At 44.7% G+C, this 18,566-nt stretch overlaps 1 protein-coding gene across 3 annotated transcripts in view; it reads right to left on the bottom strand.

The window, feature by feature from the left end:
- Window positions 1-18,566, bottom strand: part of cacnb4b (calcium channel, voltage-dependent, beta 4b subunit) — a 49,325-nt gene that overhangs the window by 18,648 nt on the left and 12,111 nt on the right. Inside the window, exons 2-6 of one of the 3 annotated variants that reach the window (XM_076992605.1) lie at window positions 18,279-18,362; window positions 5,062-5,193; window positions 1,861-1,983; window positions 1,257-1,384; window positions 9-58 (exon numbers count right to left, since the gene is read on the bottom strand). In XM_076992605.1, the coding sequence (XP_076848720.1) occupies window positions 9-58; window positions 1,257-1,384; window positions 1,861-1,983; window positions 5,062-5,193; window positions 18,279-18,362 (517 nt within the window). Of the gene's footprint in view, window positions 1-8; window positions 59-1,256; window positions 1,385-1,860; window positions 1,984-5,061; window positions 5,194-14,022; window positions 14,630-18,278; window positions 18,363-18,566 lie in introns of those variants that run through there. The other 2 variants (XM_076992607.1, XR_013125604.1) reach the window with 2 other exon arrangements.

The following is an 18,566-nucleotide window of genomic DNA, read 5'->3' as shown; positions in this document are numbered from 1 at the left end:
AGGCTCACCTGATGTCATCACATCCCCCAAGCTGGAGGACGAGCTTCCGCTGGACTTACTAAAGAGTGAACAAACAGACACACAGAGTGGACAGTGTTAAGCTGACTCTCCATAGTACTATTATATGAAAACTCAAACTTAATGTCTTTAACTGTTTATTTATATCATTATATGCCAAAATGAGAAAATTTACCTTATTCTTTATAAAAACCTTACAGTTAGTATTAGTAAGATTTTCACTGCTGAAAAATTGTTATAGTGGTTATGAACTGAGAACTGGTGAAAAGAATCACATTGTGTCAGGTTGAAGCGACGTAAGACAAGCAAGAACTCAATATTACTGCAAAGAGGATGTTAAATGCATGTAACAAACAACAGGTAACCCAAGTACATGAGGCGGTGGTGTTCTGACTCCGTGAGAATCAAACATGGAGATTCACCAAACATGGAGAATACCCAACCCACCCTCCAAGAGACAAGCCAAAACACATGTCTGCAGATACATGAGATTACACTGTTTATAACCACATGACATATTGTTTGACAATGACAAATTATTATTATGTAGTCGTAGACGTTTGGTCTCACCCTCTTAAATATTACAAAAATATTAATAAGAAATAAAATAAACAGGATTGGATTTTCTGGGATCAAAAAGCAGAGGTCAAGAGGTCAAGACAACCCTAATAAACCGGATATCCCAAGACAACCCCAATAGCAAACCCAGACATCCCATGACAACTCCAATAGCAAACCCAGACATTCCATGACAACCCCAATAGCAAACCCAGACATCCCATGACAACTCCAATAGCAAACCCAGACATCCCATGACAACCCCAATAGCAAACCCAGACATCCCATGACAACTCCAAGAACAAACCCAGACATCCCATGACAACTCCAAGAACAAACCCAGACATCCCATGACAACCCCAATAGCAAACCCAGACATCCCATGACAACTCCAATAGCAAACCCAGACATCCCATGACAACCCCAATAGCAAACCCAGACATCCCATGACAACCCCAATAGCAAACCCAGACATCCCATGACAACTCCAAGAACAAACCCCCTCCTACACACCTTCACATGCTCAGGATCCTGAGCCCAAGTCAAGAAAACCAAATCAAACACAAAAAGCCCAACAAATTGAAGTTGGCCACCTTCAAACAAATTCAAGTTGGTGGGTGAGGGTCTTGCAGGTAGGGGGTGGAGGTCCTGCGGGCGGAGCGGGTGGAGGTCCTGCTTACCCTTGCACACGGCTCTTCTTCTGCTCCAGCAGGGCCCGGATGTTCTCCAGTTTCAGAGGGCTGGGGATGAAGCCGATCTCACAGCCCTCCTTCACCAGACGGCCGATCCACCAGTCGTTGTTGAACTTCTGTTCGTGCAAGAGAGGGCGAGAGCAGAGGACAGCGTGGGAACGTCCTGCTGTGCTCAGCCTGGTCTTTGTTTCTGTGTTCTCCTGCTCTTCCGCAGTCCTGTTTCTGACTTCCTTTACAAGTGAGCTACGGCTGATACTAACTAAATAAGTAAGCTGATATTTGTTTGCCATAAAATGTTTTGAAATTCATTTGGAATAAAAATGTGTTCAGTGCAGCAGTGTATTCATAATGTCATATAGTTATGTCATATAGTTGTAACATTGTTATAATGTCATATAGTTATGTCATAGTTCTAAAATATTTGTTTATGTTATATAGTTATAACATTGTGGTTATAATGTCATATAGTTATAACATCATAGTTCTAATGTCATATATGTTATGTTATACTGTTATAATGTCATACTTCTGTTGGTGTTGGTCAAACACAATAAGCCAATACTTCGCACTGGTGGCCGGTGGGCCTACATACCTCTTTGATGTGTAGGAAGTCCTTTGCATCAAAGGAGATGGCAGAGCCAGGCACAGGAACATCCTCATCCAGGGCGCCACAGTAACTCACATTGGTTTTCACGGCGAACGCCACTGCTTTAGCCTGTGAGACCCCAGAGGGCCAAATGTTAGATGGCTTACATGTCACAGTACTTACCTATTACAAACGTGTTGTGTTTGGGTGTTGTTCTGACTGTTATTCTGGGGGTGTTTGGGTGTGTTCTGACTGTTGTTCTGGGTGTGTTCTGACTGTTGTTTTGGGTGTGTTTGGGTGTTGTTCTGACTGTTGTTCTGGGTGTGTTCTGACTGTTGTTCTGGGTGTTTGGGTGTTGTTCTGACTGTGTTCTGACAGCTGTTCTGGTTGTGTTTGGGTGCTGTTCTGACTATTGTTCTGGGTATGTTCTGGCTGTTCTAGGTGTGTTTGGGTGTTGTTCTGGATGTGTTCTGACTGTTCTAGGTGTGTTCTGACTGTTGTTCCAGGTGTGTTTGGGGGTGTTCTGACTGTTCTGGGTGGGTTCTGACTGTTGTTCTAGGTGTTTTTGGGTGTTGTTCTGACAGCTGTTCTGGTTGTGTTTGGGTGTTGTTCTGAATATTGTTCTGGGGGTGTTTGGGTGTGTTCTGTTGTTTTGCGTATGTTCTGGCTGTTCTAGGTGTGTTTGGGTGTTGTTCTGGGTGTTTGGGTGTTGTTCTGACTGTTGGGTGTATGCTGACTGTTGTTCCGGGTGTGTTCTGACTGTTGTTCTGGGTGTGTTCTGACTGTTGTTCTGACTTGATCTGGTTGTGTTTGGGTATTGTTCTGACTGTTGTTCTGACGGTTCTGGGTGTGTTTGGGTGTTGTTCTGGGTGTGTTCTGACTGTTGTTCTGGGTGTGTTCTGACTTGTTTTGGTTGTGTTTGGGTATTGTTCTGGTTGTTGTTCTGGGTGTGTTCTGACTGTTGTTCTGGGTGTGTTTGGGTGTTGTTCTGACTTGTTCTGGGTGTTGTTCTGACTGTTCTGGGTGTGTGCTGACTGTTGTTCCGGGTGTGTTCGGGTGTGTTCTGACTGTTGTTCTGGGGGTGTTCTGACTGTTGTTCTGGGTGTGTTCTGACTGTTGTTCTGGTTGTGTTTGGGTATTGTTCTGACGGTTCTGGGTGTGTTTGGCTGTTGTTCTGGGTGTGTTCTGACTGTTCTGGGTGTGTTCTGACTGTTGTTCTGACTTGATCTGGTTGTGTTATGACTGTTCTGGGTGTGTTCTGACTTGTTCTGGTTGTGTTTGGGTATTGTTCTGACGGTTCTGCGTGTGTTTGGGTGTTGTTCTGGGTGTGTTCTGACTGTTGTTCTGGTTGTGTTCTGACTTGTTTTGGTTGTGTTTGGGTATTGTTCTGGCTGTTCTGGGTGTGTTCTGATTGTTCTGGGTGTATTCTGACTGTTGTTCTGGAGTGTTCTTACTGTTATTCTGGGGGTGTTTGGGTGTGTTCTGACTTGATCTGGTTGTGTTGTGACAGTTCTGGGTGTGTTTGGGTGTTGTTCTGACTGTTCTAGGTGTTGTTCTGTGTGTTTGGTTGTCGTTCTGACTGTTGTTTTGGGTGTGTGCTGACTGTTGTTCCGGGTGTGTTAGGGTGTGTTCTGACTGTTGTTCTGGGTGTGTTCTGACTGTTATTCTGACTTGATCTGGTTGTGTTATGACTGTTCTGGGTGTGTTATGACTTGTTCTGGTTGTGTTTAGGTATTGTTCTGACTTGTTCTGGGTGTGTTCTGACTGTTGTTCTGGGTATGTTTGGGTGTTGTTCTGACTTGATCTGGTTGTGTTATGACTGTTCTGGGTGTGTTATGATTTGTTCTGGTTGTGTTTGGGTATTGTTCTGACTGTTGTTCTGGGTGTGTTCTGACTATTGTACTGGGTATGTTTGGGTGTTGTTCTGACTGTTGTTCTAGGTGTTATTCTGACTGTTGTTCTGGGTGTGTTTGGGTGTTCTAACTTGTTCTGTGTGCGTTTGGGTGTGTTCTGACTTGTTCTGGGTGTGTGCTGACTGTTGTTCCGAGTGTGTTCTGACTGTTGTTCCAGGGGTGTTCTGACTATTGTTCTGGGTGTTTGGGTGTGTTCTGACTGTTGTTCTGGGTGTGTAATGACTTGTTCTGGTTGTGCTTGGGTATTGTTCTGACTTGTTCTGGGTGTGTGCTGACTGTTGTTCCGGGTGTGTTCTGACTGTTGTTCTGGGTGTGTAATGACTTTTTGTGGTTGTGTTTGGGTATCGTTCTGACTGTTGTTCTGGGTGTGTTCTGACTTTTTTGGGTGTGTTCTGACTGTTCTGGATTTTGTTCTGACTGTTGTTCTGGGTGTGTTCTGACTGTTGTTCCGGGTGTGTTCTGACTGTTGTTCTCAGGGGTGTTCTGACTGTTGTTCTCAGGGGTGTTCTGACTGTTGTTTTCAGGGGTGTTCTGACTGTTCTGGTTGTGTTCTGACTTGATCTGGTTGTGTTATGACGGTTCTTTGTGTCTGGGTGTTGTTCTGACTGTTGTTCTGGCTGTGTTCTGAGAGTTGTTCTGGTTGTGTTCTGACAGTTGTTCTGACTGTTGTTCTGGGGGTGTTCTGTGTGTTCTGACTGTTGTTCTGAGTGTGTCCTGACTGTTGTTCTGGGTATGTTTGGGTGTTTTTCTGACGGTTGTTTTAGGTGTTATTCTGACTGTTGTTATGGGTGTGTTTGGGTGTTCTAACTTGTTCTGTGTGTGTTTGGGTGTGTTCTGACTGTTTTGGGTGTTGTTCTGGGTGTTATTCTGACTGTTGTTCTGGGTGTGTTTGGGTGTTCTAACTTGTTCTGTGTATGTTTGGGTATGTACTGACTGTTTTAGGTGTGTTTGGGTGTTGTTCTGGGTGTTATTCTGACTGTTGTTCTGTGTGTGTTTGGGTGTGTTCTGACTGTTTTAGGTGTGTTTGGGTGTTGTTCTGGGTGTTATTCTGACTGTTGTTCTGGGTGTTCTAACTTGTTTTGCGTGTGTTTGGGTGTGTTCTGATTTGTTCTGGGTGTGTCTGTGTGTTGTTCTGACTGTTGTTTTGGGTGTTATTCTGACTGTTGTTCTGGGTGTTCTAACTTGTTTTGCGTGTTTGGGTGTGTTCTGATTTATTCTGGGTGTGTCTGTGTGTTGTTCTGACTGTTGTTTTGGGTGTTGTTCTGACTGTTGTTCTGGGTGTTCAGGTTGGCACCTTGGCCCTCTCCAACTGGACGGCGGCCTGCTGTTCTCGCTCCTGTCTCCCCTGACTCCCGCCCTCCTGCCTCTCTTCCTCCAGCGACACATCTGAGTCGGACGGCCTGCTAGTGTAAGAATCCGCGGAGCCCTGCAGGGAGCAGTAGAGAGCACACTCGTCAGTCACACGTGCACAAAGTGTGCAGGAAATGGATCCAGACGTGCCCTGTGGAAGCAGATTTTTATTTTTCACACTAAACACCCTTTAAAGACCACGTGCCCAGTACACAGATGTACACGTGGTCAGTGGTGTTGGGAAGGGACTGAACACAGGTGTTGGGTGCCTCCTTCTGGGTTTCTGCAGCTGTTTTGTTATTCCACTCTGTGTTTTCATGCTTAAGTGTAACTGAAATAGCCAAGCCTACTCTGAGGTGTATGTGATACATCCGTTCTGAGCAGGTCTGTGTACCTCAACTCTGATTATTTCCTTTCATGACTACATAAAGCCTCAGACCCAAAATAAAGTTGTAGTTTCTCAATACTTAGAATACGCTGTAGGCCAGACTCGGGCATTGTACAGCACGTGTGCTACATCTGGCCCTGTGACTATCTCTGACCACCCTGCGTGAGATTGTTGATAAGTTAGAAGTCAAAAGTAAATGTTTGACTATGCGTGACACCTATTATACCATGATAAGTGTATGAAAAAAACTTCACACTGCTTTTATTATTTTTTATTATATTGCTATTATTATAATTTGTGTCCTGTCAATTCGCTCATGCACCTTCATTCGCTATTATGAGAGTAAACATGTAGAGAAACACAAGAACTAGACTGATGCAGAACCAGCACAAGCATTTGACGATCTACGAAACTGCAAAGCCAGCAAGGATGTTTAACAGAGCGGTACTCATCCAGGGATGTTTAACAGAGCTGTACTCATCCAGGGATGTTTAACAGAGAGGTACTCATCCAGGGATGTTTAACAGAGCGGTACTCATCCAGGGATGTTTAACAGAGCTGTACTCATCCAGGGATGTTTAACAGAGAGGTACTCATCCAGGGATGTTTAACAGAGCGGTACTCATCCATGGATGTTTAACAGAGCGGTACTCATCCAGGGATGTTTAACAGAGCGGTACTCATCCAGGGATGCAGCGGTCAGGAGCAGCTCTGTGATCCCACAACACCGCAAGAAATAGTAAGACATTCTCTGATGGGGAGTTTGTCCAAAAATGTTTAGTGGTCTTTCCTTTTTTCCTGAGAAAAAAGGGGAATTTGGACATTCAGCTGCAAAACAAAGCAGATATATATATATATATATATATATATTTAGTCTTGGCTCTGGACAAGAGCTATGATGATACAGCCAAGTTACTGATTGTCATACATGGAGCTGTGATGGCTATGTATGGCGGATGTGACAGCTGTGGTCGATGTGATGCTAGTTTTTTTTTTTTTTTTAGTTTTTTTTCTTGTATTTATTTATTTAGAAAAAAGTACTTTCTAAACTGAACAACCACAAGTTCATTAATTATATAATTCTGTCCTCTACATTTTCGTTTTATCATGTAATGTTTCATTCAGCATTTATTTTGTTAAAATGTAATGTGTATAATTTATACAGTATATTTGTATAGTACAGAAAAAGTGTATTAATCCGGTCAATTAAAACTATTCATTTCTCATGTGGCCCCTTGGAAAAATTAATTGCCCACCCCTGCTATAGGCTGTCTGTGTGGAAATCAGGACTTCTGTGAAGTAAAGAAACCCGTTGCAGTAGAGGCCATGCACAGGTGTACGGTGGCCCATGCGTCTCCTGCTGTGCTTTTCTAAACTACTGATGTCACCCTGCATGTCCTTCTCAAAGTCCAGAACATCTGCAGGAACTCACAGAAAATGTGTCCCAATCACTCACCGTAACAAATGCAGCATCATGGTGAAATCTGACTCACACAGACCAGCTACATCACAATGTAAGCAACAAAAATGTTGTATTTGACATTTCCAAGGCATATATATAATCTTATTTAATTTGTAAACACAGATGTCTGCTTCTTTTTCCAAGAGCAGATGGCCCCTTCCTCACTAACCAAACAAACACTAACAGCAGCTTCAATATTCCCCACTAACCCCACAAACACTAACAGCACCTTTAATATTCCCCACTAACCCCACAAACACTAACAGCACCTTTAATATTCCCCACTAACCCCACAAACACTAACAGCAGCTTCAATATTCCCCACTAACCCCACAAACACTAACAGCAGCTTCAATATTCCCCACTAACCCCACAAACACTAACAGCACCTTTAATATTCCCCACTAACCCCACAAACACTAACAGCACCTTTAATATTCCCCACTAACCCCACAAACACTAACAGCACCTTTAATATTCCCCACTAACCCCACAAACACTAACAGCACCTTTAATATTCCCCACTAACCCCACAAACACTAACAGCACCTTTAATATTCCCCACTAACCCCACAAACACTAACAGCACCTTTAATATTCCCCACTAACCCCACAAACACTAACAGCACCTTTAATATTCCCCACTAACCCCACAAACACTAACAGCAGCTTCAATATTCCCCACTAACCCCACAAACACTAACAGCAGCTTCAATATTCCCCACTAACCCCACAAACACTAACAGCAGCTTCAATATTCCCCACTAACTTTTCTACTACACTCCACGTCTGTCGCTGGACACTGAACGGCGCATTCCAAACAACTTCGTTCACATTCACACTCTCCTTCAAACAGCACACACTTCTTTCAGGTTTCACTTCTTATTTAGTTAGCTGGAGAGAATTCCTTAACATTAAACACTAACTATGCATGTGTACACCTGAAACACCTTCATGTGTCCCACTAACGTGACATGATGTTCTCCACGTCCAGAAATGCAGTACCTTCTTGGGACCGTGAAAGACTTCACAGTACAAAATCTGAGTATTTTCACTTGAATTCTCCATCAAATCTTCAGTTAGATCCATGAAGCAGATGTCTTGATAAATCCTCCAACATGAACAACACAAACTGTATCCCTTCTGGGCTTTGCCCTTCCAGATAACCAGGGACGCTTTCCCAGCAGGTGTGGCAGGTCTTAGTGGATGGTGTCTGAGTGGAGTACAGTGGGGGAAGACGTGAGGGTCCAGACGGGGACGACATTAGCTTGAGTCGGTAAAAGAAGCAATCGGGTCAATATCGCATTAGGAATAGAGAGAGTTGCAGTTGGCTTAAGATCCACACACACATGGTAAGGCACTTCCTTAACACACACGCACACACACACACACACACACACACACACACACACAAACACACACGGTGAAGCACTTCTTCCTACAGTGCAGCACAGCCGCTCCACTCCAGCTTACTTCAGCAGGGACCCGGTAACAGTGCAGAGCGTCCAATCACAAAATGCCTGATTCGGGAAACAAAGAAATGCACGAGTATGCTGATCTCCTGAACCCCTCCCCCCTCCCCCCCACTAATGATTTTGATCTCCTGCCCCTCCCCCCCACAACTGATGATTCTGATCTCCTGCCCCTCCCCCCAACTGATGATTCTGATCTCCTGCCCCTCCCCCCCACTGATGATTCTGATCTCCTGCCCCTCCCCCCCAACTGATGATTCTGATCTCCTGCCCCTCCCCCTAACTGATGATTCTGATCTCCTGCCCCTCCCCCCCCCCCACAACTGATGATTCGGATCTCCTGCCCCTCCCCCCAACTGATGATTCTGATCTCCTGCCCCTCCCCCCAACTGATGATTCTGATCTCCTGCCCCTCCCCCTAACTGATGATTCTGATCTCCTGCCCCTCCCCCCCCCACAACTGATGATTCGGATCTCCTGCCCCTCCCCCCACAACTGATGATTCTGATCTCCTGCCCCTCCCCCCAACTGATGATTCTGATCTCCTGCCCCTCCCCCTAACTGATGATTCTGATCTCCTGCCCCCCCCCTCCCCCCCCACAACTGATGATTCGGATCTCCTGCCCCTCCCCCTAACTGATGATTCTGATCTCCTGCCCCTCCCCCCCAACTGATGATTGTGGTCACTTGCCCCTCCCCCCCACAGCCGATAATTCTGTGGGGAAATGAATGGTTTCATTGTCCAATCCTATGAGTTATTAATTCTGGTGACATAACAATGTTTTGTTAAAGAAGACATCCAGGGTTGAGTGGAAGACCGGTCCTAAACCCCAGAATGAGTAATCACTGCAGAACTGTTAGAAGCAGAGTGGAGATGTGTTTTAATCATGACCAGGCTCATCCACGGATTTCACACACATACATGTTAGCTGATTTCTCTCTTCTCCCTATTTCTCTCACTTTCTGTGAGTGTGAATATTACAGATTAGTTTAAGATGAAAGCATATTAAGATGAAAACAGACATAATAAGGCTGTTCTCTTTATTACTTAATAATGAGCTTCATGGTCTTTTGAAAAAGCTCTCCACCAGAAGCTTAAGAATTAGCAGATGTAAAAATGTTTCTTATTCGTTCAAACAAACCTGCTTCCTAAACGATGAGGATTCCTCCTTAAAGGGTGGATATTACAGTGTGGAAACAGATGGACAGGGCTGTGCACGATACTACACACCGTGTTATTCACATGAGTTCAAACAGCTAAAGGAAAGAAGATATTTATTCGGCTCCAACATAGACAAGATACCCCTGAACCCTGGTGACGTGACAGTATGAAGAGACCAATAAAGGACTTTGAGATAACAGTAGGCCTATTAGTGTAAAAACACTGCTCTCAACTAAAAGTGTTAGCATAAAAGGACCGCTCTCAGCTAACAGTGTTAGTGTAAAAACACTGCTCTCAGCTAACAGTGTTAGTGTAAAAAACACTGTTCTCAACTAACAGTGTTAGTGTAAAAACACTGCTCTCAACTAAAAGTGTTAGCATAAAAGTATCGCTCTCAACTAAAAGTGTTAGCATAAAAGGATCGCTCAACTAAAAGTGTTAGCATAAAAGGATCGCTCAACTAAAAGTGTTAGTGTAAAAGGACTGTTCTCAGCTAACAGTGTTAGTGTTAGGGTTGCCACCTAGGTCTGACACTGAAAAACAAGGACACTGTCATACTGAGCGAGTGTAATCTGTTGACGGGGGGGGTGTCGAACGTAAGTTGTTGAGCGGGGGGGGGGGGGGGGGGGGGGGGGGGGGGGGTTGGGGGGGGGGGGGGGGAGTTGGGGGTGTGTGGCAGCGAACGTAAGTTGTTGAGCGCGGGGTGGCGAATGTAAAACGTTACCGGAGGGGTTTAAAATGGACACAGCGAGAAAAAAACAGATTTAAAGTGTGCAGAAACAGTCTGAATCATGGTTTGAACTAACTTAGTTTTTTTGCCGGGACCCTCTGCTAACATCAGTGTTTGTGTAAAAATACTGCTCTCAGCTAACAATGTTAGTGTAAACGTACTGCCCTCAGCTAACAGTGTTAGTGTAAAAGGACCGCTGTCAGCTAACAATGTTAGTGTAATAGGACGGCTCTCTGCTACCATCAGTGTTAGTGTAAAAATACTGCTCTCAGCTAACAATGTTAGTGTAAACGTAGTGCTCTCAGCTAACAGTGTTAGTGTAAAACTAACTGTTACTGTTTCATTTCTCCACATGGCTGCCCGCCTGCTTGAGGAATAATGAGATGAGGAGACCAGCGATCCATCCTGGGCCAGCCACCTCCTGCCTAACCGGATGCATACATCATGATGGACATTATTACATATTTTTCCTTTTCTTTCTCTTCTTTCTGTCTAAATTGTTGTTGTTGTCATGGTGACCGGTGTCGGCCAGACGAGGATGGGTTCCCCCCCTGAGTCTTGGTTCCTCTCAAGGTTTCTTCCTCATGCAAAAAAACTAGGGAGTTTTTCCTTGCCACTGTCGCCTTTGGCTTGCTCACTGCGGGCTAGGACTCGGCACTTGTAAAGCTGCTTTGTGACAACAACTGTTGTAAAAAGCGCTATATAAATAAAATTTGATTGATTGATTGATTGAAAAGGACCATTCTCAGCTAACAGTGTTAGCATAAAATGACTGCTCTCAGCTAACAGTGTTAGCGTAAAAGGACCGCTCTCAGCGAACAGTGTTAGTGTAAAAGGATTGCACTCTGCTAAAAGTGTTAGTGTAAAAGGACTGCTCTCAGTTAACCTTAATGTTAGCCTTGGAAGAGTTAGAGCATTTAGTCTGAAATTAAACAGCACATCATTGACAGCTTCTCATGTCAAAGGGCCATTTGGTCTTATGCCAAGACTTTGACAGTATGTTACAACCAATGCAACATATATTTTCTCTCTCTGTCTCTCTCCACCTCAATCTTTCATACAAACACACACATATAAGACATTATACAAAGAGCACTGAAAACAAACACTATTTGCAGTCACCATAAATTCCACCTCTTACCCGCTCTAACATCTCCACATCCCCTAACAACTTCACATCCCCTAACAACTCCGCATAGCCTAACATCTCCACATCCCCCAACATCTCCACATCCCCTAACATCTCCTAACATCTCCACAAGCCCTAATATCTCCACATCCCCTAACATCTCCTAACATCTCCACATCCCCTAACATCTCCACATCCCCCAACATCTCCACATCCCCCAACATCTCCACATCCCCCAACATCTCCACATCCCCCAACATCTCCACATCTCCTAACATCTCCACATCCCCCAACATCTCCACATCTCCACATCCCCCAATCCCCCAACATCTCCACATCCCCTAACATCTCCACATGCCCTAAAATCTCCATATCCCCTAATATCTCCACATGCCCTAACATCTCCTAACATCTCCACATGCCCTAATATCTCCACATCCCCTAACATCTCCACATGCCCTAACATCTCCTAACATCTCCACATGCCCTAATATCTCCACATCCCCTAACATCTCCACATCCCCAACATCTCCACATGCCCTAATATCTCCACATCCCCTAACATCTCCACATCCCCTAACATCTCCACATCCCCTAACATCTCCACATCCCCAACATTTCCACATCCCCTAACATATCCTAACATCTCCACATGCCCTAATATCTCCACATCCCCTAACATCTCCACATCCCCAACATCTCCACATCCCCAACATCTCCACATGCCCTAACATCTCCTAACATCTCCACATGCCCTAACATCTCCTAACATCTCCACAGCCCCTAACATCTCCTAAAATCTCCACATGCCCTAAAATCTCCATATCCCCTAACATCTCCACATCCCCTAACATCTCCTAACATCTCCTAACATCTCCACATCCCCCAACATCTCCTAACATCTCCACATGCCCTAACATCTCCACATCCCCTAACATCTCCACATCCCCAACATCTCCACATCCCCCAACATCTCCACATCCCCTAACATATCCTAACATCTCCACATGCCCTAATATCTCCACATCCCCTAACATCTCCACATCCCCAACATCTCCACATCCCCTAACATCTCCACATCCCCAACATCTCCACATGCCCTAACATCTCCTAACATCTCCACATCCCCTAACATCTCCTAACATCTCCACATGCCCTAAAATCTCCATATCCCCCAACATCTCCACATCCCCCAACATCTCCTAACATCTCCTAACATCTCCTAACATCTCCTAACATCTCCTAACATCTCCTAACATCTCCACATCCCCCAACATCTCCACATGCCCTAACATCTCCACATCCCCTAACATCTCCACATCCCCTAACATCTCCACATCCCCTAACATCTCCTAACATCTCCACATCCCCAACATCTCCACATGCCCTAACATCTCCACATGCCCTAACATCTCCACATGCCCTAACATCTCCTAATATCTCCACATCCCCTAACATCTCCTAACTTCTCCACATGCCCTAATATCTCCACATCCCCTAATATCTCCACATCCCCTAACATCTCCACATCCCCTAACATCTCCACATCCCCCAACATCTCCACATCCCCCAACATCTCCACATTTCCTAACATCTCCACATTTCCTAACATCTCCACATCCCTTAACAACTCATCCCCCAACATCTAACATATGGAGAGCTCCACATCTAACAACTTTCCAAACATTTCCAAACAACTTTACATTGTCTCAGCTGAACAGAACGAGCACACAACATCCCAGTATCTGTGACACCCCAGCATTCACGCACTCCCCCCCCCCCCCCCCAACTCTTTTTACAGCAGGCATTCATGAGGACCTCCTAAACCTCATGACACCTACACACATCATCGCAGGGGACCTGCCTGTCCAGTGACCCTGGCCCTGTAGTAAGTGCAGAGATCTAATGACTCTAGCATGATATTCAACACAGGAGTCCTTACAGCCCTTACAGTAGGTACGCTTCCCAGATTCCCTGCATAAATATGAACCCCTGTTGCCAGCGCCCATGTGATACAGGACACACTGCTGTAGATGAACACATGTGAGAGGTATAAAGGAAAAATAAAAAATATCTTCACTTTACATATCTGTAGTATCTTGGAAAGGATAGTCGATAAATGCAAATGATGAATTTGCACACACACACACAGAAGTACAAGCACACGCATGCCCACAGTTCATACAGCACACACACACACACACACACACACCCACACACACACACACACACCCACACCCACACACACACACACACACACAAGTACAAGCACACGCATGCCCACAGTTCATACAGCACACCCACGGTGATCGCTCGGTTGCATCTCTGAACATTGTGTTACGGTGAGTCTCACAGGTCCTGTGTGTGCAGCACAGCTGGGCTAGTGCTCGTCTCCCACACACACACACACACGCATGCACGCACCCACACACACACACACACACACACACACAAACACAAACACAAGCAGCAGCACGATACACTGGCTCAACATCACAGGCAAGAGGAAAGAAAAGAAAGAAAAACAAACAGCCCAACAGCCCAACAGCCCCATCCACTTACCGCCTCCGAGTCTTCAAATCCATGCAGGTACAAATTGTCATACATGGAGGTTTGCTATTCCAGAGAGTGACTCCTCACGAACACGGGGAAAAAGAAAAAAAATGAGAGGGGAGGTGAAGGGGGGGGGGCACCACCAGCACCACCAGCACCACCCGCACGACTAGGATGGAAAAGGGGCTCAGTGGAGGGTGATGATCCGCCTGCTCACCAGAAGAAGATGGAGGGAAAAAAGGTAGAGATCGGAAGCACGAGCGAGCGAACGAGGGAGAAAAAGAGAGGTAGAGAGAGAGAGAGGTAGAGAGAGAGAGGCCCGTTCAGAAAGCTTGGCCTTCAGGCTAAAGCAGCAGGCTCCCTCGTTCATCCTCGGGCTGGGAGAAGCTCCCGGGAGACAGTCTGACTCTCTGCCATTTCATCACCCCACGGACACACACGCCACACACACACACACACACACACACAGGCAAGCGCACACAGCACAGCTCCGCACACCGGAGAGATGGGGGGAGAGAGAGAGAGAGAGAGAGAGAGAGAGAGAAAGAGAGAGAGAGAGAGAGAGAGAGAGAGGAGGGAGAAAAGGGGGAGAGAATGAGAGAACCCTTCCTCAATCTCAGCCTGATGACACACTTGGCTAGCTGAATGCTGATTGGCTCAGCAAGCTCCCAGTCAACACTGGTGCTGACGTGTGTTCTCCTTGGCTGGGAGCGTTAGATACACCCCCAACCACCACCAATTTCCTCTGTTCTCTGATGTAATTTGAATATACAGTAATATGCTTCATTCCCTTAGCGTACTCCACTCTTAAATAGCACTGACCTCAGCTTACATCATCTACATCATCAGTGCTGTTGTTATGAAGAGTACACTGCTCTATAATTAGATTTGCCAAAAATAGTATAATGGCAACACTGTGACAGAATCACATCTGCTGTGTGTGTCATGCACAAATACACCTCTTTATTACAGAAAAACAAACATACATAATTACATTATTAAAATACAGAATGTAATTATGTCATTATTAATAATGTAAGTATGCATGACCATAATGTAATAATTATAATAAATGTTTACTGTACAGTATGTTATTCATGTTGCAAAATATTTTTTTGAAAATCTAAAACAGCTACTTTCTTATTTTTATGGGCACATTTAACTGAAAAGGACATTCAGGCTGATTTAGGCACGTCTGGAAAGCGATGGCAACTTTATTGCTACTGGCAATCACAATTCTTAATTAAGGAGCATCTTTGTGATACAGTGGGGAAAATAAGTATTTAGTCAGTCACCAATTGTGCAAGTTCTCCCACTTATAAAGATGAGAGAGGCCTGTAATTGACATCATAGGTAGACCTCAACTATGAGAGACAAAATGTGAAAAATAATTTGAGAAAATCATTTTGTCTGACTTTTAAAGAATTTATTTGCAAATAATGGTGGAAAATAAGTATTTGGTCACCTACAAACAAGCAAGATTTCTGGCTGTCACAGACCTGTAACTTCTTTTTTAAGAGGCTCCTCTTTCCCCCACTCATTACCTGTATTAATGGCACCTGTTTGAAGTCGTTAACAGTATAAAAGACACCTGCCCACAACCTCAAACAGTCACACTCCAAACTCCACTATGGTGAAGACGAAAGAGCTGTCGGAGGACACCAGAAACTGAATTGTAGACCTGCACTAGGCTGGGAAGACTGAATCTGCAATAGGCAAGCAGCTTGGTGTGAAGAAATCTACTGTGGGAGCAATAATCAGAAAATGGAAGACCTACAAGACCACTACTAATCTCCCTCGATCTGGGGCTCCACGCAAGATCTCAGCCCGTGGGGTCAAAATGATCACAAGAACGGTGAGGAAAAATCCCAGAACCACAAGGGGGGATCTAGTGAATGACCTGCAGAAAGCTGGGACCAACGTTACAAAGGCTACCATCAGCAACACACTACGACGCCAGGGACTCAGATCTTGCAGTGCCAGACGTGTCCCCCTGCTTAAGCCAGTCCATATCCAGGCACGTCTGAAGTTTGCTAGAGAGCATTTGGATGTTCCAGAAGAGTATTGGGAGAATGTCATATGGTCAGATGAAACCAAAGTAGAACTATTTGGTAAAAACACAACTCGTCGTGTTTGGAGGACAGTGAATGCTGAGTTGCATCCAAAGAACACCATACCAACTGTGAAGCATGGGGGTGGCAACATCATGCTTTGGGGCTGTTTCTCTGCAAAGGGACCAGGACGACTGGTCCGTGTACGATGAAAGAATGAATGGGGCCATGTATTGTGAGATTTTGGGTGCAAACCTCCTTCCATCAGCAAGGGCAATGAAGATGAAACGTGGCTGGGTCTTTCAGCATGACAATGATCCCAAGCACACTGCCAGGGCAACAAAGAAGTGGCTTCGTAAGAAACATTTCAAAGTCCTGGAGTGGCCTAGCCAGTCTCCCGATCTCAACCTCATCGAAAACCTTTGGGGGGAGTTAAAAGTCCGTGTTGCTCGCCGAAAGCCCCAAAACATCACTGTTCTAGAGGAGAACTGCATGGAGGAATGGGCCAACATACCAGCAACAGTGTGTGCCAACCTTGTGAAGACTTACAGAAAACGTTTGACCTCTGTCATTGCCAACAGAGGATATTGAGATGAACAAAGTACTTAACAAAGTATTGAGATGAACTTTTGTTATTGACCAAATACTTATTTTCCACCATTATTTGCAAATAAATTCTTTAAAAGTCAGACAAAATGATTTTCTAAATTTTTTTTCACATTTTGTCTCTTAGTTGAGGTCTACCTATGTCTACCTATGTCAATTACCGGCCTCTCTCGTCTTTTTAAGTGGGAGAACTTGCACAATTAGTGACTCACTAAATACTTATTTTCCCCACTGTGTGTCCTGCAAAGTTGCTTGGCCTTCATGGTTAGGCTTAGAGTTAGGATTAGCTGTTATGGTAAGGGTTAACTGCTGGGGTTAGGGATAGGGTTAGCGGTTAGGGTTATGGTGGGTTAGGGTTAGTATGCAATTAAAATGCAATACTTTCATTATATTTACATTATATAATATATAAAGTACACAATAATTATATTGACATATTATATGAATTATATCATATATTATTATAATTATATATTATTATAATTTTACTAATTTGTTTTATTTTCTCCTAACAATATCAGGTGCAGTAGCGTCAGCAGATTAGATCAGATCTGCTTGGCGGCTCATATCAGTTCTGTGGGACTGTGATGCTGATGGTGGTGGCATGGTGTGTGTACCATCGCACATCAGCTACAGCGCACGCTACAGCGCACGCTACAGTGCAGCTACAGCGGACGCTACAGTGCAACCATAGCAGACGCTACAATGCCCAGGACAGAGCATCTCAGACACAAACACACAGACACAAAACACACTAACCCAGGACACAAACACACAGACACAAAACACACTAACCCAGGACACAAACACACAGACACAAAACACACTAACCCAGGACACAAATTGGGATCCCTCTGTGGTGCTGAACACATCATAAAAAGTCCTATTGGTTCTTCCATAAACTCAAACCTTCAGTTTAGCATCATTAACCCTACCCCTAACCCCTACCCCTTAACCCTAACACTTCAGTTTATCATTCTTAACCCTCACCCTTAACCCTAACACTAGCTCCAGTCATAATGCTAGCCCTTCAGTTTAGCATCCTTAACCCCAATCCTATGGTGGACCTCAAAGCTGCAAATGCACAAAACAAATTCATCAGAATGACAACACGTGCGCTACATTTCGGAAATGCCCTGCAAATTCAGAAACACTGCATATCCAGTCACAACGGAAGTGCCACCGAACAATCCTACCCCCAACCCCAACCCTGACATTTAACCCCAACCCTAAACACCTAGGCTAACCCCATCCCTAACATCTAACCCCAACCCTAACACCTAACCCTAACACCTAACCCCAACCCTAAACACAACCCTAACATCTAAAACACCTAACCCCAACCCTAAACACAACCCTAACACCTAACCCCTACCCTAAACACAACCCTAACACCTAACCCCTACCCTAAACACAACCCTAACACCTAACCCCAACCCTAAACCCAACCCTAACCCCTACCCTAAACACAACCCTAACACCTAACCCATTCCAGAGTTATGGAAACGAAGAACAAGGAGAGGAAAACAAAAGGCACCTAGACCTCTCACTCTCACTGATCCAGGTAAGTGTAGGTATAAACAGTGGAGGTGGAGTCTCTGGGCTCACCTGTCTGAGAATGAAGCTGGTGGAGGTGGTGCTGCCGTCTGAGCGTTTCAGCCGACTCCGTCTCGAGTAAGTTCCTCTGCTCACCTACAGGGGCAGCAAAGTGCAACTCAGTAAATCAACAATGGCGAAATGTTTCTGTTTGGAAATGACAGAAGAGAGATGAATGAATATTTCAATATGACTATTCACCCATTTACTATTATAACAGTGAATAAAATGCAATAATAAACAAAAAGAAGGATTAGAGGGTTCTTTAATACACATGCACATAAATACACAAACACACAA

Source organism: Brachyhypopomus gauderio, unplaced genomic scaffold (assembly GCF_052324685.1).
Source record: "Brachyhypopomus gauderio isolate BG-103 unplaced genomic scaffold, BGAUD_0.2 sc95, whole genome shotgun sequence".
Lineage (NCBI taxonomy): Eukaryota > Metazoa > Chordata > Actinopteri > Gymnotiformes > Hypopomidae > Brachyhypopomus > Brachyhypopomus gauderio.
This window is presented reverse-complemented; position numbering and strand designations above follow the sequence as displayed.